This window comes from Scyliorhinus canicula, chromosome 4 (genome assembly GCF_902713615.1).
Source record: "Scyliorhinus canicula chromosome 4, sScyCan1.1, whole genome shotgun sequence".
NCBI classification, from domain to species: Eukaryota; Metazoa; Chordata; class Chondrichthyes; order Carcharhiniformes; family Scyliorhinidae; genus Scyliorhinus; species Scyliorhinus canicula.
Genome location: NC_052149.1, coordinates 90,383,016 through 90,404,827, shown reverse-complemented (window position 1 = coordinate 90,404,827; position 21,812 = coordinate 90,383,016). Strand labels below are relative to the sequence as shown.

The 21,812-nt window shown below is 47.7% G+C and overlaps 1 protein-coding gene across 1 annotated transcript in view; it reads right to left on the bottom strand.

Moving 5' to 3' along the window:
• The window catches only part of sass6 (SAS-6 centriolar assembly protein), a 107,903-nt gene that overhangs the window by 35,308 nt on the left and 50,783 nt on the right, over positions 1–21,812 (bottom strand). Inside the window, exon 11 of the mRNA XM_038794770.1 lies at positions 13,326–13,505. Within this exon, the coding sequence (XP_038650698.1) occupies positions 13,326–13,505 (180 nt within the window). The remainder of the gene's footprint in view (positions 1–13,325; positions 13,506–21,812) is intronic.

The following is a 21,812-nucleotide window of genomic DNA, read 5'->3' as shown; positions in this document are numbered from 1 at the left end:
GATTTGGTTTCAATGAGACTGGGCCGTGTGGGAGGGCTCCTGGAAGGAGTTTGGCACTGTGGCACTGATATGTGGAACAAGTCATACATTGATGGACAGATCATTTCTACAACAAGCTCTGGACATGATAACACATGCTCAGGCTTCTCCTCCGTTATGTGAGGAACTTGCAAGGGGTGACACCGTGTGTTTGTTTGTTTTTGTGTGAAAATGCACTCCTACAGCTTTGTATTGGTACCATATGGAACAGTGACGTTTCTTGTTGTTTAATGGTTAGTGTGATATGTGGAATGTTACATAGTTGATTTTCAAATTTTTGTTACTGTTAACCATTTAGAACATAGAACATAGAACGATACAGCGCAGTACAGGCCTTTCGGCCCTCGATGTTGCACCGACATGGAAAAAATCTAAAGGCCATCTAACCTACACTATGCCCTTATCATCCATATGCTTATCCAATAAATTTTTAAATGCCCTCAATGTTGGCGTGTTCACTACTGTTGCAGGTAGGGCATTCCACGGCCTCACCACTCTTTGCGTAAAAAACCCACCTCTGACCTCTGTCCTATATCTATTACCCCTCAATTTAAGGCTATGTCCCCTCGTGCTAGCCACCTCCATCCGCGGGAGAAGGCTCTCGCTGTCCACCCTATCTAACCCTCTGATCATTTTGTATGCCTCTATTAAGTCACCTCTTAACCTTCTTCTCTCTAACGAAAACAACCTCAAGTCCATCAGCCTTTCCTCATAAGATTTTCCCTCCATACCAGGCAACATCCTGGTAAATCTCCTCTGCACCCGTTCCAAAGCTTCCACGTCCTTCCTATAATGAGGCGACCAGAACTGTACGCAATATTCCAAATGCGGCCGTACTAGAGTTTTGTACAAATGCAACATGACCTCATGGCTCCGGAACTCAATCCCTCTACCAATAAAGGCCAACACACCATAGGCCTTCTTCACAACCCTATCAACCTGGGAACCTTATCAAACGCTTTACTGAAATCCATATACACCACATCAACTGCTCTACCCTCGTCTACCTGTTCAGTCACCTTCTCAAAGAACTCGATAAGGTTTGTGAGGCATGAGCTACCCTTCACAAAACCATGCTGACTGTCCCTAATCATATTATTCCTATCTAGATTATTATAAATCGTATCTTTTATAATCCTCTCCAAGACTTTACCCACCACAGACGTTAGGCTCACCGGCCTATAGTTACCGGGGTTATCTCTACTCCCCTTCTTGAACAAAGGGACCACATTTGCTATCCTCCAGTCCTCTGGCACTATTCCTGTAGCCAATGATGACCTAAAAATCAAAGCCAAAGGCTCAGCAATCTCTTCCCTGGCTTCCCAGAGAATCCTAGGATAAATCCCATCCGGCCCCGGGGACTTATCTATTTTCACCTTGTCCAGAATTGCCAACACTTCTTCCCTACGCACCTCAATGCCATCTATTCTAATAGCCTGGGTCTCAGCATTCTCCTCCACAATATTATCTTTTTCTTGAGTGAATACTGACGAAAAGTATTCATTTAGTATCTCGCTTATCTCCTCAGCCTCCACACACAACTTCCCACCACTGTCCTTGACTGGCCATACTCTTACCCTAGTCATTCTTTTATTCCTGACATACCTATAGAAAGCTTTTGGGTTTTCCTTGATCCTACCTGCCAAAGACTTCTCATGTCCCCTCCTTGCTCGTCTCAGCTCTCTCTTTAGATCCTTCCTCGCTTCCTTGTAACTATCAAGCGCCCCAACTGAAACTTCACGCCTCATCGTCACATAGGCCTCCTTCTTCCTCTTAACAAGAGATTCCACTTCTTTGGTAAACCACGGTTCCCTCGCTCGACCCCTTCCTCCCTGCCTGACTGGTACGTACTTATCAAGAACATGCAATAGCTGTTCCTTGAACAAGCTCCACATATCCAGTGTGCCCAATCCTTGCAGCCTAGTTCTCCAACCAACACATCCTAAGTCATGTCTAATGGCATCATAATTGCCCTTCCCCCAGCTATAACTCTTGCCCTGCGGGGTATACTTATCCCTTTCCATCACTAACGTAAAGGTCACCGAATTGTGGTCACTGTTTCCAAAGTGCTCACCTACCTCCAGATCTAACACCTGGCCTGGTTCATTACCCAAAACCAAATCCAATGTGGCCTCGCCTCTTGTTGGCCTGTCAACATATTGTGTCAGGAAACCCTCCTGCACACATTGTACAAAGAATGACCCATCTAATGTACTCGAACTATATCTTTTCCAGTCAATATTTGGAAAGTTAAAGTCTCCCATAACAACTACCCTGTTACTTTCGCTCTTTTCCAGAATCATCTTCGCCATCCTTTCCTCTACATCCCTAGAACTATTAGGTGGCCTATAGAAAACTCCCAACAGGGTGACCTCTCCTTTCCTGTTTCTAACCTCAGCCCATACTACCTCAGAAGAAGAGTCCCCATCTAGCATCCTTTCCGCCACCGTAATACTGTCCTTGACTAGCAGCGCCACACCTCCCCCTCTTTTGCCCCCTTCTCTGAGCTTACTAAAACACCTAAACCCCGGAACCTGTAACAACCATTCCTGTCCCTGCTCTATCCATGTCTCTGAAATGGCCACAACATCGAAGTCCCAGGTACCAACCCATGCTGCCAGTTCCCCTACCTTATTTCGTATACTCCTGGCATTGAAGTAGACACACTTCAAACCACCTACCTGAACACTGGCACCCTCCTGCGAAGTCAAATCTGTGCTCCTGACCTCTATACTCTCAATCTCCCGTACCCCAAAACTACAATCCAGGTTCCCATGCCCCTGCTGAATTAGTTTAAACCCCCCCAAAGAGCACTAACAAATCTCCCCCCCAGGATATTGGTGCCCCTCAGGTTCAGATGTAGACCATCCTGTCTATAGAGGTCCCACCTTCCCCAGAAAGAGCCCCAGTTATCCAGAAATCTGAATCCCTCCCGCCTGCACCATCCCTGTAGCCACGTGTTTAATTGCTCTCTCTCCCTATTCCTCATCTCACTATCACGTGGCACGGGCAACAACCCAGAGATAACAACTGTTTGTTCTCGCTCTGAGCTTCCATCCTAGCTCCCTAAAGGCCTGCCTGACATCCTTGACCCCTTTCCTACCTATGTCGTTAGTGCCAATGTGGACTACGACTTGGGGCTGCTCCCCCTCCCCCTTAAGGACCTGGAAAACACGATCCGAGACATCACGTACCCTTGCACCTGGGAGGCAACATACCAAACGTGAGTCTCTCTCGCTCCCACAAAATCTCCTATCTGTGCCCCTGACTATTGAGTCCCCAATTACTAATGTTCTACTCCTTTCCCCCCTTCCCTTCTGAGCAACAGGGACAGACTCCGTGCCAGAGGCCCGTACCCCATGGCTTACCCCTGGTATGTCGTCCCCCCCACAAGTATCCAAAACGGTATACTTGTTACTCAGGGGAACGACCGCAGGGGGTCCCTGCACTGACTGCTTCTTCCCAGTCCCTCTTACAGTTACCCATCTATCTCCAGTCTTTGGTGTAACTACTTCCCTGAAGCTCCTATCTATGACCCCCTCTGCCTCCCGAATGATCCGAAGTTCATCCAGCTCAAGCTCCAGGTCCCTAACACGGGTTTTGAGGAGCTGGAGTTGGGTGCACTTCACTTGCCAACAGCCTCTCCACAAACCACCTTCAACTTAGGCTGACCGCACTGCACGTATGCAAATTTCCCCAGAACAGCTGATCAGTAGCTCTGCTCTGCTGCCCTCTGCTGGATGATTGCCTTCACTCAAACTCCTCGGGTCTCCTTCGCAGATTCACCTTCAACTTAGGCTGACCGCACTGCACGTATGCAAATTTCCCCAGAACAGCTGATCAGTAGCTCTGCTCTGCTGCCCTCTGCTGGATGAGGATTTACAAAACAAAATATTCTCAACTCTCAAGTGGTTTCTTGTGGCTACAAGTGTCATGTCTCAGAGGATGATTAATGTATTGCATTTCAATCAAACTTTGATGCCTGAACACTGGCTGAACTTTAGGAGCATCAGCACCATAGAGGCAGCAGCTAATAATCAAACACTAAAGAGCAGGGCCTCAGCACTGTCAATCTTCTCGCGACCAAAGGGTAAGTGTGTGGATCAGGGGAGGGCACCCGAGCACGGTCTCCCTAATGTTCCCGGCAGAGGTCTAGGAGCTTGTGATGTGTCCGGGGCTGAGTGTGCAGAGCGAGGTTTTCCAGCACAACTGGCTCAGTGGATGGCACTCAGAGAAGGCGGGAAATGCAATGGTAGGGGAGGCTTGGGGCATTATAGGGTCCAAGAATGGTCGGTCTCTCCGTGTCCAATTCCTTACAGATACCAACAAGCCTGGCGTTATTGATCCACAGAGGCTACTCTCGTGTTTTTGGTGGCAGCCCAGGCAGCCAGACCCGGAGAGGTCACTAGTGTAGACACAGGCTGGAGGCGTCATGTGCAGGGAGCCGCCACACACCGTGAAGATTTGGCCGCCCATCAGGCCGAGGAGGAACCCAGAGAGGGATGCCAGCAACGGCCCAAGATGTACAGGCATTGTTTATCGTTTGATGAAATGACAGACAGCATGTGCTGCAGGAGGCTCCTGCTCAACAAGGAGTAGGTGTGGCACCTATTCCATGTCCTCACAGATTTGGCATCCCATGGAGGAGGACACCCGCTCCCGGTGACAGTGAAGGTCACCGCAGTCCTGAACTTATTCAAAAGGATCATTCCAGGGCTTGAGAAGAGACATGTGAGGCATTTCACAAACTATAGTCCACAAATGCATTGTGGAGTCACAGATACCCTGTATGCCCAGGCATCTAACTACATCATCTTCAACCTGGACCAAGACCACCAAGGTGCCTGGGCTGCAGGATTCTCTACCATCGCTGTGATGCCCCAGGTCCAGGGGTGATTGAAGGCACCCATGTCGCCTTTTGGCACTGGGGCACAGGGAGTGCCCGTTATTAACAGGAAGGGGTCCCACTCCCTGAATGTTCAGACGTTGTGCGACCATCGCCAAGGATCATGCATGTGTGTGCATGCTTCTCAGGGAGTGTGCATGGAAGCTACATCCTGGGACACTCGGGAGATTCCCGGTGTCTTAAGAGAACTACCCCAGGATGACTGATTGGCTCTTGGGGGACAAAGGGTACCCACTGAGGTCTGGCTGATGACACCATTGCAGAGGCCAGAGACCGAGGCAGACTCCCAATATAATGAGGCCCATGTTGCCACCCTGGCTGTCACTGAGCGGTGCATCGGACTGTTCAAAATGCGATTCCGATGCCTGGACTGCTCAGAGGGTGCACTGCAGTCCACCCCCCACAGGGTCCCACTTTGTGGTGATTAGCTGTGCCCTCTACAACCTGGCACAGCAGCAGGGCAACATGCTGGATGGGTAGGGACCTGTGGCTTCATCTGGGTAGGAGGCGGACAAGGAGGGGATGGAGCACGATCCTGGGGAAGACCCGCAGGAGGAGTTGCGGAATGGAGGATAGGTGGCATGCCCGGAGGACCAGGGAGGCCCTCATCCTCACCAGATTCGCATAGGACAAAGTGGGGGGGGGGGGGGGGGGGAACATTTGACATTTCCATTCCCTCTAGCAACAGATTATGTTGGCCCCAGCTGACCTACTGGTGCCACAGGCATCACCGTGCTACCCTGTTATGCCCACTGCACTTGAGATGTGCTGAGTCAGGAGTGGGGATTCGGAAGAAGTTGGTCTCCACCATTTCCTCCTCCCTGACAGTGCCCGGCGTGCCCTGGGGAACTTCATGGGATGGACAGACAGCTGGAGTGAGCTCCAGAGGCCTCTGGGTCATCTGGCAGTGCTGGTGGCTCCCCATTGTCGTAACCATGGTGTCGACGTCCTCAGCGATGGTCCTCAGTGCCTGGGCCAATGTCCATCTGCATCTGGAACATATCACTCAGTGACTGGGACACGATGTTGAGGCCCTCAGCCATTTTCGTCACAGACTGAGCCACGCCTCGGGCACCACCACTCAAGATGCGGATGTCATTCTCCAGGCGTTCCACTGCGGTCTCTGCCCTAGCAGTGTTGGCCTCAGTGCCATGCATTGTCTGCATCATCTCCCGCACCCGTAGCCTTTGGAACTCCTCCAGTCGGCTATGTACTCGCTTGACATCCCTTCCTGGATGTCACATCTTTGCCATCAGCTGCACTGGCTCTGGGATAACCTTGTCCAGAGGATCAGCATCTGACTGGGATCCAGCTGAGCGCTGGGATCCAGCACACCTCTGACTGCTGTCTCTCTTGGGTGTTCCTGCCTCGACCTGATGTGCATCAGCAACTGTGTGGTGCTCACTAGATTATGCCCCAGAAACTTGTCCACTAATGTCATTCACTAAGATGCGTCTCTCTGCACCGGTGGAAGGTGGGATGATAGCTGTGATGCCTCGATGGTGGTCTCCTTGGAGCTCTCCTCCAAGGTGGTCTCTTGGGTGGCAGAGAAAGGAACAGCTCGGGACGGGACGGCCCCATCAGATGGAGATTCTGCAAGACAATGGACTAGTGATCAGTGGAAGGGAAGGATAATTTTGTCTGACATGAACACCACACATGAGACAGGTAATCTGGGTGAAGAGGCGGTGGATCCTCACCTCCCTGGAGCAGGCCAACCTCACTGTTGGTGACTGCTTTATCCTCAGACAACCCTGCGATTTCTAGGGCACGTTCCTCCTAGGGGGAAAGGGAACAAAGAACAATACAGCACAGGAACAAGCCCTTCGCCCCTCCAAGCCTGCACCAATCACGTGCCCTATCTAGACCAACCGCCTGTATCCTTCAATACCCCGTCTGTTCATGTGCCTATCCAGATAAGTCTTAAAGGTCGCTAACGTATCTGCCTCAACCACCTCACTTCGTAGTGCATTCCAGGCCACCATCACCCCCCGCTCATCTCCACTGAACCTTTCCCCCCTCACCTTGAACTTGTGACCCCTAGTAATTGTCATTTCCGCCCTATCTATACCGCTAATAATTTTATAAACTTCTATCAGGTCGCCCCTCAGCCTCAGTCTCTCTAGGGAGAACAATCCCAGTTTATTCCATCTCTCCTCATGGCAAATACCCTTCAAATCAGGCAACATCCTGGTGAACCTTTTCTGTACTCTCTCCAAAACCTCCATGTCCTTCTGGTACTGTGGTGACCAGAATTGGACTGTATTCCAAATGTGGGCTAACCAACGTTCTATGTAATTGTAACATAATTTTCGATTTTATGCTCGATACCCCATCCTATGAAGGCAAGCATGCCATTTGCTTTCTTTACCACCATTTCCACCTGTGCTCCAACTTTTAAGGATCTGTGGACCTGCACCCCCAGATCTCTGTGTGTCTCTATGCTCCTGATGGTTCTGCCATTTACTTTATAGCTTCCACCTGAATTGGATCTACCAAAATACATCACCTCGCATTTGTCCGGGTTAAATTCCATCTGTCATTTCTCTGCCCAATTTTGTAGCCTATCTAGGTTTTCTTCCAAGTCATATATTACAAAGAGCAGAGGTGCCAGAACTGATCCCTGCAGAACACCAGTAGTTACAGACCTTAATTTCGAGGAAAAACACCCTTCCACTGCTACCCTCTGTCTTCTATGGCCAAGCCAGTTCTGGATCCATCCAGCTTTTCACCCCAACCCCATGTGATCTAATCTTTTGCACTAGCCTGCCATGAGGGACCTTATCCAATGCTTTGCTAGAGTCCATGTAGACAACATCCACAGCTCTTCCCTCGTCAATCATTTTTGTCACCTCCTCAAAAAATTCAATCAAATTAGTGACATATGACCTCCCTTGTACAAAATCTGTCGCTAATAAGACCATTCACTTTCAAATGTGCATAGATCCTATGGAATCTTTTCCAACAATTTCACTATCACGGGCGTCAAGCTCACTGGCCTATAATTACCCAGATTGCAACCCTTCTTAAATAACGGTACAACATTGGCTATCCTCCAATCCTCTGGGATCTCACATGTGGACACTCACCTGTGGCCAATAAGGACACAAAGATTTCTGTCAGAGACCCAGCGATTTCATCTCTCGTCTCACTCTGAGAAAGGTGACATCTGGCCCTGGGGATTTGACTACTGTAATGCTTTTTAACACACCTAACATTTCCTCCCTCGTAATAATGACCTGAACTGAAGTGTTTACACAACCCTCTAAGACACCACCAATCAACATGAATACCGATGCAAAATATTCATTAAGGACCTCACCTACTTCCTCTGGTTCTACACATAATTTCCCTCCTCTGTCCTTGAATGGGCCAACTGTCTCTCTAGCTACCCTCTTGTTCCTAATATATGAATGAAATGCCTTGGGATTCTCTTTAATCCTGTCTGCCAAGGGCATTTTGTGACCCTTTTTGCCCTCCTAACTCTCTGCTTGAGCTCTTTTCTACTTTCCTTGTATTCCCCAAGTACTTTATCTGTTTTGAGTTGCCTGTACTGCACATTTGCATCTTTTTTCTTTTTGACAATATTCTCAATTTCCATGGTTCCCGAATCCTGCCAGTCCTGTACCGACTCGAATCTCTGGTACTCCGCCTCAGATCTTGGCCTTTTCCTGCTTATTATGGGCTATCCTCTCCTGTGGGGACAAAGAGAGGGCATTGTGAGCCCTAAGCTTGATGGGTCGGGGGGGGGGGGGGGGGGGGGTTATAGAGCATGTGTGAGCATCGCACCTGGACACAAAAGGGGTTATGCCAGTGGCTGCCAAGAAGTGCTGAGGAACAAGCCCGAAGATCAGTGTGGGGAAGGTGCGGGATGACAGCCAATGATTTGTCCGTGGGGGGGTTGCAGGTGGAGCTTATGCCAGGAGAAAGGTGGTAACTTACCCTTGCAGATCAGCGGAGGTCGTTGGTCTTCTTCCAGCACTGTACAGTGATCCGCCCAGTCATGCTGTCCAAACTGACAGCCACTGACACTGCCTCCCAGTCGGCATTGCTGACTCTGCTGCTGATCCTTTGACCCCCTCCTCGGGAACAGGATGTCCCGTCTATCATCCACCACATCGCGAAGCCTGGCCAGGTCGGCATCCCCAAAGCGAGGAGCAGGTCTGCGCGCTGTCATGCTTGTGTGTTACCTGGGAATGAGTGGTCAAGGAGCATTTAAAAGCAGGCTCCCTCTTGTTAATGGTGAGACGCTGAGGTGCCAGTCTGGCATATCAGACAGCGCGACAGCCGATAATGGCGTAACGTTTGTGGGAGCACATTTTCAGCACTAAGTGCTGTTAGATATGGGCTACGATTTCGCCAACCCGGCCGTCAAGAAACATTCTGCCAATTGCACCCAAATGATACTTAGAAACTTCTCCATTAAATCGCCCCCAATAATTGAGGTGTTCATTGCAGAGGGCAAGAAACAACAGCAGGGACTCAAGAGAGGGGAATGTTAATGCTCAGGGTAGATGGATACACTTGGATAGTGGGGATGTCTTACAGGAGCTTCAAGAGTTACCCAAAATATTAATTTTTTGGCTTTTGCAATAAATAAACAGTAAGGTCAAAAAGATATTCCTAAACTACATGCAGAGATTTATTGAGTACAAACTTGGTATGCAAGGAAACAGAATTAATTAACCTACCTGAAACTGATCAGGAAAATATTGTTTCCAGGAACTAACAAAAAAATATTTTATTGTTACAAACTTATTTTCTTTCCAACACTCCCGCTCTCCTTGCAACAGTGTAACCTCCACTGATCCTAAACAATACCGTGGGGGAGCAGCTATTGTTAATTACATTGCTTTTAAGAGTCAGGTGGGCTCAAGTTATTTAGAACAGTAGTAGTGGCAGACAACACAATGGAGAGTATCCTCAATGTGAAGATGGGACTTTGTCTCCATGAGTACTGTACGGTGATCACTCCCATCTAATAGATCTGTGGTAGGCAGGTTGGTAAGGATGAGGTCAAGTATGTTTTTCCCTTTTGCTGCTTCCCTCATCACCTGCTGCAGACTCTGTCTAGCAGCTATGTCCTGTGGTGAACGAATTGTACTAACCATTCACCACTGTACTACATTGCATCATGCTGTTGCCCGTGTGGACTCCACCTATGGACCATTGTACTGTACTACACGGAATGTATCATGTTGGTGCCCTTGTGGGCTCCACCCCCTTGAGGGGAGGTAGGGGCTGTTTAGCACAGGGCTAAATCACTGGCTTTGAAAACAGACCAAGCAGGCCAGCAGCACGGTTCGATTCCCGTAACAGCCTCCCCGAACAGGCGCCGGAATGTGGCGAGCTAGGGGCTTTTCACAGTAACTTCATTTGAAGTTACTGAAGCCTACTCGTGACAATAAGTGATTTTCATTTCATATAAAGAGCAGCTGCCCTGTAGGCGGCTCTCACTAGCAGAGCATTTGCAGGCAGGCACTGGTCCAGTCGATTAAAGGCACTGTTCACTTCAACTCTCTGTCTCACGTGAATTGATGGTCGCATCATGTCCTTTAGGACTCAGCTAGCTCGGTCTGTAGTAATGCTACCGAGCTACTTTTGGTGATGGAGATGGATATTGAAGTCCCCCAGCCACAGTTAATTCTCTGCCTTTGTAACCCTCAATGCTTTCTCCTGGACCTGATTCCATGAGACTTTATGGGGCCCAGAATCGATATTTAAAACGCCATGGGCATCCCGACTGTGTATCACTAAGCTAAAAATGGTGATGTCTGGGACATTATCTGTAAGGTATGGTTCCATGTGTATGACAATGTCAGGTTGATGCTCAACCCGCTTTCCCAATTTTGGTAGAAGCCGCTTAACTTCAGTAAGGAAGACTAGAATCAACAGAGCCGAGTTTGCCCTTGTAATGTCTGGTGCCTAGGCTGATTCTGGCTGATCTGTCCGGTTTCATTCCTTATACAATTTTATGTAGTGGTTTGATGCAACCAAGTGGCTTGCATTTAAGAATCAACTGTGTGGTCTGATGTAGACCAGTAAGGATGCCGATTACGTCAATCGACCATGGTTCCATGGTCATCATTACACACGTATTTCTTGAATTCAAATTCCACCATCTGCCATGGCATCAAAGATGATCACAGTAAGAAGTCTTACAACATCAGGTTAAAGTCCAACAGGTTTGTTTCAAATCACTAGCTTTCGGAGCACTGCTCCTTCCTCAGGTAAATGAAGAGGTATGTTCCAGAAACATATTTATAGACAAAGTTAAAGATGCAAGACAATGCTTCGAATGCAAGCATTTGCAGGTGATTAAGTCTTTACAGAGCCAGAGAGGGGGGTAATCCCAGATTAAAGAGGTGTGCATTGTCTCAAGCCAGGACAGTTGGTAGGATTTTGCAAGTCCAGGCCAGGTTGTGGGGGATGAATGCAATGCGACATGAATCCCAGGTCCCGGTTGAGGCCGTACTCGTGTGTGCGGAACTTGGCTATAAGTTTCTGCTCGGCAATTTTGCGTTGTCGCGCATCCTGAAGGTCGCCTTGGAGAACGCTTACCTGGAGATCAGAGGCTGAATGCCCTTGACTGCTGAAGTGTTCCCCGACTGGAAGGAAACATTCCTGCCTGGCGATTGTTGCGCGATGTCCGTTCATCCGTTGTCGCAGCGTCTGCATGGTTTCGTCAGTGTACCATGCTTCGGGACATCCTTTCCTGCAGCGTATGTGGTAGACAACATTGGCCAAGTCGCACGATTATGTGCTGCGTATCTGGTGGATGGTGTTCTCAAGTGTAAAGGTGGTACCCATGTCGATGATCTGGCACGTCATGCAGAGATTGCCATGGCAGGGTTGTGTGGTGTCGCGGTCACTGTTCAGAAGGCATGCAGACGATGCGACAACGGATGAACGGACTTCGCGTGACAATCACCAGGCAGGAATGTTCCCTTCCAGTCGGAGAATACTTCAGCAGTCAAGGGCATTCAGCCTCTGACCTCCGGTAAGCATTCTCCAAGGCGGCCTTCAGGACGCGCGATAACGCAAAATCACCGAGCAGAAACTTATAGCCAAGTTCAGCACACAAGTACGGCCTCAACCGGGACCTTGGATTCATGTCGCATTACATTCATCCCCCACCATCTGGCCTGGGCTTGCAAACTCCCACCAACTGTCCTGGCTTGAGACAATTCATACCTCATTAACCTGGGACCCATCTCCACATCATTGAAGAGGATGGTATCCTTATACCTAATCCTTCTCCTCGGATCCTACTTCTCCATCAACCCACAATGTCTTCTGATTTACAAGATGCAGATATTGTAAGCGTGAGTGTTTATCTTCCTCTTTCCACTCACAACATCACCACCCTTGTGTCTTTCTCTTTTCAGATACTCAGGAACTGCAACTTGATCAAGCTGCAGTGAAGGGGCAAGAGGTAGAAACACAGGAAGGCAGAAATGAAGAAGAAACACCAAACTTGCGCTCACACTTGTAGCCACATGCTCAGATACTGATACGATACGTATTTTAAATGATAGCTTAGAAGTGGAATCCGAAAATGGTGAGATATTGGGCTCAAGTGGCCTGCAAATAAAGCAGGAGATGAGTGGTACAGGTGCCAGTTTGTTAGAGGACAGGGTCACAAATGAGTTCTGCTGGAGAGGGTTAAGACAAAGGACATTGAAGGGGTTGACCTACAGAAGAATGGGTTTGGACAGGGAAGTGTGTGGTGCATTGGCAAGCCTGCCAGAAGGCTAGCAGTTAGTGTTGGGCATATAGAGGGGTCCAGAACGAACTTGTCACAGGGTTTTGAACAGAGCTTGGAACCCACCTTTTTCACCAAGTAGCATTGGCCAACTCAATAAAGACACTTGTGGACCCAACCATGATGCAACATCTGCAGCACAACCAGAAGTTACCAAACATTTTTATGTTGCAATGGAAGCTCAGACGGGTCATGCAATGTTAGCTCTCGTCGCCCCGTAGTCACCCACTGGTTTGTCGTGGTGGCGGAAATGCAAATGGCACAGTGATTTACCTCAGAATGAGGTGGGATGTTCTTCCAGATGCTGAAAACTTGGTTCAGCTGAGCGAGATTAAGAAAGGCCATTAGTTGGAGCTTTTGAGTTTTAAATGGCTGCATGCTGACAAATGAAGTCACATGTCCTCACCAGAAAGGAGTCCAGGAGGGCGAGCATCAGAAGCGCTTGGGTGAGTCATGGGTGCAATTTTGGAGGCAAAATACCACACGAGAGGAATTAAGAAGTAACGGCCTACAACTCTGAAGTTCAGAATGCAAATTTTGCTGAATTTAGCTTTGCAAATAAAAGTGCCTGCAGATTAATAATAGACAGACTTCAAATTACATATGGAGCCATACCTCTTCTCCCTTGAGTTGCAAGGCCTGCTGAGCGTCCTGTAGTTCCCTCTGCTCTTTCTGCAATTGTTTTTCTTTCTCTGATAACAATTTTTCTTGTTGCACTGTGACAGTATTTTTAAGTTTCAGCTTCCCCATTAGTGCTTTCAGATCCATTTGTAACTTTTTAATAATTTTATTAGCCTGCAAAAAGATGATAGAATGTCACAATTAAGCACATAGCAAGGAAACAACAATTCAAATACATTTTAGCTCAACATGAACAAATAGATAAATCAAGTCTAAACACACTTGAAATTTCACAGGAAGCATGGTCTGTATTTCCAGTTCCACAAAAGAGAAAGGAAGGAAGCATGCCACAGGCTGGGATGAAGGCTTCAGATATGTAGAGCCTGAAGTGAACAATGTTGTTGAGATGGAAATTAGCAATCTTGATGGTCACTAAATATTTGGTTTGGAGCTGAACATAGGGCAGCACGGTAGCATGGTGGTTAGCATAAATGCTTCACAGCTCCAGGGTCCCAGGTTCAATTCCAGGCTGGGTCACTGTCTGTGCGGAGTCTGCATGTCCTCCCCGTGTGTGCGTGGGTTTCCTCCGGGTGCTCCGGTTTCCTCCCACAGTCCAAAGACGTGCGGGCTAGGTGGATTGGCCATGCTAAATTGCCCGTAGTGTCCTTAAAAGTAAGGTTAAGGGAGGTGGGGTTGTTGGGTCACGGGTATAGTGTGGATACGTGGGTTTGAGTAGGGTGATCATTGCTCGGCACAACATCGAGGGCCGAAGGGCCTGTTCTGTGCTGTACTGTTCTATGACAGCTCTCTGCACTCAGATTTTTATGAGCTACGTTTAGACCCATAGAACTTCTGCAGGTTTTAATCGTATTGGTGCAGCCACAAGCTGAGTGCACGTAGCTGACTATAAGTTGCACATTAACAGAAATCCTTTTGCAAACTGGCTATTTAAAATTATGATAAATCTTGGTCCTTGAATCAGACACACGGTCATTATATTAGTATCTGATATCCCAGGTCTTGACATTGAAGATTTTCCTTTCTAACAGAAGATTTCCACAGCAGAGTTTTGCTCTGCATGGTTGCCAGTCTCTATTGGCCTCTGCCTTCATGGGGTGCCACTATTTGGTTTCCAATAATTCCCCAACTCTTCAAGGGCCTTCAGATTCTTGAACTTTACACTATTAGTGAAACTGCTTTTACCTCAGTTTTGGAAAGATGGTTTGATGATCGCATCGTTAGAGTTCTTACGGGACTCTTAGCTTCCAGATGATTGCAAAAGGAATTTAGATCACCAGCTTAGGCAGACTTCCATTGCCAGCAAACAGGATACCATTTCTGGTGTTAGTAGGGTAATGCAGTAACTACTTGACTGATATTTTAATTAGTTTCTCCAATTCATGAGCGTATTCTGAGAGACTTTGGTGAGGATTTGATGATAAGTTGACCCTCATACATATTGGAGCTTCTAATAACCTCAATTTCGGATGGTTTCAGCCCACTTTCCTTCAGATCTGTGGTGCCACGATAGCACAGTGGTTAGCACTGTGGCTTCACAGCACCAGGGTCCCAGGTTCGATTCGCGGCTTGGGTCCCTTGTCTGTGCGGAGTCAGCACGTTCTTCCTGTGTCTGCGTGGGTTTCCTCCGGGTGCTCGGATTTCTTCCCACAAGTCCCAGAAGGTAATTTAGACATTCTGAATTCTCCCTCTGTGTGCCCAAACAGGCGCCGGAATGTGGCGACTAGGGGCTTTTCACAGTAACTTCATTGCAGTGTTAATGTAAGCCTACTTGTGACAATAAAGATTATTAAATTTAAAATGATTATATTAACAACTGAACTTGGCTATCTACTTATCCTCTGTGACTCCTGCCCAGGAGTCTGGACAAGCATCAAGATATTTTTCTGCCTCTCCTTGAAGAATACGATTCATGTGTAAGATTTTGATAATTCTACTAATTTTTGAAATCTGTAATATCAATGGATTTTATTCTATAACCAGTTTAAACTAAATGGTTCTGTTTGAATTCCTGCTAGTTGGAATGCTTTGCAGAAAGCTACTGTTCATGAAGAAACAAAAGTGTTTTATCGTTTTATGACGAAGTTCCTCTGAGCATAGAGCTGTATGCTGTTTTAATTATCCGCAATATAACTAGATGTTGGTATTTTAAAACAAAATCAGTTTGAAGCATTACGATCCCAGCTGCCGTTATAACTGGTGGGAAGATTCCACAATGGAACCCGAGCTTAATAGACGATGGGAGGGATTATCCATCCTGCCAGCCCATTTTCTGGCACAGCGTGCCCTCGCCGACAGTGGCATCCTCCGTTCCCGCAACTGGCTAATGGGATTTCCCATTGTGGGCAACCCCACGCCGTCAGGAAACGCGCGAGCGTGGGTGCGTAGCCGGCGGCGCGGAGGATCCCAGCGAAGAAGAATCCCGCAGCAAAACTTTTACTTTTTGTTTTAAAAACGTGGCGAGTCACAGGACAACTAATTAGTTTGAACAACAAGAAAAATACATTTATTAAACATGAAATATTACTCCTCCTTTATCTTAATAAAATACACATACAGATTTTAAGATTAACACGGATTACAAAGTGTATCTTAAGCTACAACAGTCTCAGCAACACAAAGTCCCTTTAAATACAGAGACTGGCAGTGTCAAAACACACACTCCACTCTGAACCCAAGTTGGCATCTGTGGATCTCACTTCAGAATCCCCCCCCTCCCTCTTTCCCCCCCCTTCCTCTTCCTCTCCCCCCCCCCCTCCTCTTCCCCCCCCTTTCTCTTTCCCCCCCCTTCCTCTTCCCCCCTCCCCCCCTTCCTCTTTCCCCCTCCCCCCCCCTTCCCCCCCCCTCTCCCCCCATCCCCCTTTCCCCCCTCCCCCCCCACCCTCCCCCCCTTCCTCCCCCATCCCCCCCTCCCCCCCACCCTCCCCCATCCCCCCCTCCCCCCCACCCTCCCCCATCCCCCCCTCCCCCCTTTCCTCCCCCCCCTTTCCCCCCTCCCCCCTTCTTCCCCCCCCCCCTTCCACCAGATGATTGTCACATGAGAATTTCCAAACTCCATTCCCAAAAGCATGCTTTAAAATCTTCTTTCACAATATACTTTCCATCACTAGTTTGCATTCCAAAATCTAGTTCAGGTTTTCCCAAGTAATTTTTTTAAAAACAAAAGTTCTGCTCCACTTCGAACAACAAATCTAACACCCAGGATTTCAACTCCCCCTTCAAGATTTATTTGTTGAGAGTGTTGCATAACTTCACAATTGCTTTAACTATTGATTCCAAGACTCTATTAAAATGTCATCAAACTTTTGGTTTACCTCGGATGTCAGCTTTCTTACTTAGCTCTGATTACTGCAGCTGTTTCTTTCACTCACAACACTTTGCCTGCTTCTCTCTTGAATTCTCCTGAACAATACCCTGGTCTGTTTTCTCTTAACTTCAGTCTTCTTAAGACATTCTCTGTTCCAATTCCCTGGTTATCTAAACTGCACCTGATTCTTTGGGAAGTCTGCCTCTTGCAACTCCTTGTTCTGTCCAGTCTTTCTTCTCGCAGGGTTGAGATGCTCACTTCCCAGTTTACTATTTTCAACTCTCATATCAAGCTAAAACAAAATTCAAAAGCTTTTCTACCTTACAAGGCCCCCAGTTACTAAGCAACCACTGCTACTTCTGCCAGCCTCCATTTACTCTTCACACCATAACCCTCTCTAAGCACAATCAACCCCAACATTCAAACACCGTTGTCCAGCATGAATCCAACAATAGGTTTTACCCTTCCTTACACAAAAACATTAAATTAAACTCACTTAAAATTATACTTTATTTCTAATGCTTATCAATGCGGCTTCCGGTGACGGGGATGCGCTGAGCTAACGCACAAAAGGTGGCTCTCCTCCTGGCAACTCAAATATAGTCGCTTTCAGCCCAAAATAGCCCGCTAAAATCAGGAGAAAAATCCTTCACCCTCCTCCAACAGCATCAAGGCAAGACATGCCAAGCCAAGCGGCAGCAAACTCCAGGGACCGAAAAGACTGAAAAGGCAGCAGGAGGCTTGAGAGAAGGACCGAGGCGATGGCAAGCACGTGGGGAGATGAGGTCCCAACCACACCTGATCAGGAAGGGCCGGCAGGTCACACGCAGGGCTCCCCACCCCCGATGAACGAATGAAGGGAACTCCTAATGTAAGAACTACAGGAGTTCAAGGATGCCATCAAAATAGAGATGACGGCAATGGTAAGAGTGGCAGTGGATGAGGCACTGGTCACCCCGCATGCGGCACTGGAAAAGATAGAAAAGTGGCCGGAGACTCAGGAAACGATGATCAGGGAGCTGGAGAAGGCCTCGACCAACTAGAGTGATCGGATTGTCGTACTGAAGACGGAAGTGGCAAGGTTGTTGGTGACGCAAGTGACACTAAAGGGGAAGGTTGACGATCAAGAAAACCGGTCGCTTTCCCATCCCACCAGAACCTCCGCACTGTCAGCCGACCAGAAGAAACCGAGGGCAGGAACCCTACAGAATATATGGCCCAAAAGCTAGGCAAACTGGCAGGATGGGAAAGCTTCCCCAAGCCTCCAGAAGCAGACAGAGCCCACAGGTCACTCCAGCCAAAGCGCAAGACCGAGGAACAGCCGCGAGTCTCATTACGAAGCTGCACCGGTACCAAGACTAGGAAAGGAAATCAAATTGGGCGAGACATACAAGGCCCTGCAGCTGGGAGGGTCACTCAATCTGGGTGTATCAGGACATTGGGGCAGACCTGGCCAAGTGCCGGGCAGAATTTAACAAAACCAAGGCGGCCCTTTATAAAAACAATGTGCGATTCGGAATGCTGTACCTGCTGAAGCTCTGGGTGACGTTCAAGGGCAGGGAATATTATTTCATCACACCGGTGGATGCAGATGAGTTTGACCACAAACATGGGCTCATGGGCTGGGAAGACAACAACGCAACCGGCATTGAACCAGGTACCCCAGCGCATCAAGTCACAGAGGTTATTTGCGCAGGACTGAACCACCTAGTTTTAAATTCTGGAGTTAAGTCTCAGAAAGCAGGGGGCGAGAGCAGCAGGGGGCAGAAGGGGGGTAAGGAGGAGAAAGGGGAAATTAATACGCAGTGGTAGGTGTGGCATTGATCAACTCTGGGGAGGATCACCACACTTGCGGGTAAGGTAGCAATAGGAAGTACGAGCGAGGTGAAGGAGCTACAGCACATCTCCCGTCGGGGAGAGAGAGGTGCCTGCCGATTGCGGGGTTCTGACCATGCTCCAAAGTACATGATGTGAAGTTGGAGACGTGCCGGACCCAACATCCCTCAGGGAGGCTGTACCCAGCTCTCCTTGCCAATAAGGCATTCTGCGAAAGGATATTACAAGCCAGCGATGGGTACTTATCAACAACCAGAATGGAGAGATCTAATCCTCCAAGTTCTGGGAAGCACTGAAGACAATGATAAGGGGGGAAATTATTACATACAAGAGATAGGAAAGAAACTGCGGCCAGGCAGCAACTGGCTGACTCCATACTGGAAGTGGCCGGCGGTACTACACGCCCCCGACCATAGAGCTACTGGCGGTGACGAACAAGCTACAAATTGCCTTTGACCTACTCTCCACGATGAAAGCAGTGTACCAGCTCTGCCAGACACACGGGACCTTTTACGAACATAGAGACAAAGCCAGTTGCCAGGAGTGGGGGGGCCCCCCGAGGATCAAAAAAAAGGTCCTACAAAGGAGAGAAGCATGGGGGCCTTCCCAAACCTACAGTTCTACCACCGGGGGGCCACAGCGGAAAGAGTGAGGGGATGGGTGAGGATGGAAGAGGGATCGTGCATAGGTACATTCCTCTGATCCTTAGTAACAAGCAGACTCCCATCTCCTCCAACAAAGTACTCAAGAAGCCACAGATGACACAGCATTTTAGCCTAACCAAAATGTCCACGATGTCTCCCATCTGTAACAACCACAGGTTTACGCCGCAACAATGGACACCACATTCAAAAGGTGGAGATAGGGAGAGGGTACACTGGCGGTGAGAGGCATGTATACAGATGACAGAATAGCGACCCTGGAGGAACTCACGGAGCGGTCCCAACTACCGAAAGGAAACAAATTGAAACACACAGTCAAAAACCTCCTTCATAGGGAAACTACGACGCACCCCAGATACCAGGTCGTTTGCTAACTGAAGAACTGTCGGACATGGGCGATCTAGGGAAGGGGAACTGTGGGGACCTGACCTGCATGGGTGACTGTTGGAGGACACAAGGGAAAAATGGGAGGAAATAGAGGGGAGGGGGGCTGCTCCAGACTTATTGGGTACTGAACGACCTTATTTGAGGCAATTTCCACGGTTGTGGTGTTCAGGGTGGAGCCATTACCAAAAGTGACGACCTTCGAGGTCTCAGAACTGCCAGAGCTCTTTATTGAGGGAGGTGGGGCTGAGCCCTAGCCTTTGCCTCCCTAATGGCCCACCAAAAGAGTCCTGCTCGGCTGGCGATTGGCAGCACCACCCACAGCTGCAGACTGGCAGTCCGACCTGTCGGAATTCCTCCAACTGAAGAAGATAACATTTGCCATCTGGGGGTTGGAAAAGGGCTTCCACAGGACAGGGAAGCTGTCCCCAACTTGTTCCAAGATATGTTCGTAGCCAGCAACCAGTAGAGCAAGGGGGGAGGGAAAGACATGGACAAGCCACGGAACATAAAAGGAAAAGGAAAAGGGGGAGCCCCCTAAGGCTCACCAAAAGATCGCAAGGGACAAAGATGCCGGAGCCACTCCGAGAGCACGTGGAAAACCAGAATGAACAATAAAAACACGCCGGCTAATACACGCTTGGACCACACTGGGGAGTACAGATGAGGCAGATTGGCCAAAGGGGGACCACGGTCACAGAGGCAGGGGAGACATGTGAATATATATCATGATCTTTGTTTGTTTCAGCTTTCTTTTTCTCTCTTTGGATTTTCTCTTTTGTAATTTTAATTTTTCCTTGGTGTTTTTGATTTGTATTATGCACACTTGTTCAACTTGTAATTTAACTTACAAACCAAAATGTTTAACACAAAATGTGAAAACCAATAAAAACATTAAAAAAAAAAGTTTACCAATACAAATATAAATCCTTTACAACTACCTTTGTTTTCCTAACAGAAGGAATGGCTAAAAACATTGCGGACCTAAGATGACATTATGTTAAACAAACCATCTTTTGCTTTCATTGATTTGTACCAGAGGGGAACCTTTATTTTCTGGTATCGATGCGACTTGGGTTAAAATGTGGACAGAGAATGTGACTTTATTTATTACTGCTTGGTATCAAAAGGAAACATGTCATGGGCTGTAAACTTCTGGGGTCTGAGGAAGTAAGTGATATAACCCAAGGGTTATAATCTCTGTATTATTAGCCGAGCCATGTGCAAATTGGCGTAGGGATAACAAAATTAGAGAAGGAAACAGGTGTCTAAAGGAGTGGTGTGGGAAATAGGGGTTACATTTCATGGGGCACTGGCATCAAGTATTGAGATAGAAGAGAACTGTACCGTTGGGACGGTCTCCACCTGAACCGATCTGGGACCAGTGTCCTAATGGAAAGAATAAATAGAGTGGTCACAAGGTCTTCAAACTAGCAGATGGGGAGGGGGTGTGGGGATGCTTCAGGGGAAGTCAATGCAGTTCCAAAAACAAGTAGCAGGGCAGAGACTAAATAAATAGTCAGAAACCCAACGTCAGGAACTGGTGCCAAAACTACAAGAAGTATACTGGTTAAACCAGAAGAGAAAAATAATAAACAAGCAAATAAAGCATCAGTGCTAAGGGACAGTTTAGGGGGCATAGACCAATTAAGAGTTCTATATACTAATGTATGGAGAGTAAGGAACAAACTAGGTGAACTGCAGGCACAAATTCAAATTGAAGATTATGATGTAGTAGCTATTACGGAGACATGGTTGCAGGATGGTTGAACTGGGAACTAAATATACCTAGTTATAAAGTAGCCTCACTTTATATACACCTCAATTGTGAGGGAGGATATAATGGGGGAAAGCATCCAGTGGAGTCCATATGGTCAGAACTATGGAATAAAAAAGGATATAAAACTGTAATGGGTGTTGTGTATCGACCCCCTGATGGCAGTTCTGAAGTGTTAGATTGTGTAAATACTGAAATTAGGAAAGTATACGAAGGCAGAGTATTACAAATGGGGGATTTTAACTTACACATAGATTGCGAGAGGCAGACAAGCACCTGTCAGAAAGTTGTGAATTACTGGAATGTGTTCGGTTTCCAGCAATATGTTCTGGATGCAACAAGGGGGCAGGCAATATTAGATTTAGTTATGAGTAATGAGCTAAATTTAATTAGTAGCCTAACTGTGTGTGAACATTTATCAAATAGTGATAGAACAAAGAACAAAGAAAAGCACAGCACAGGAACAGGCCCATCATTACAAATGATTTAACGAGATA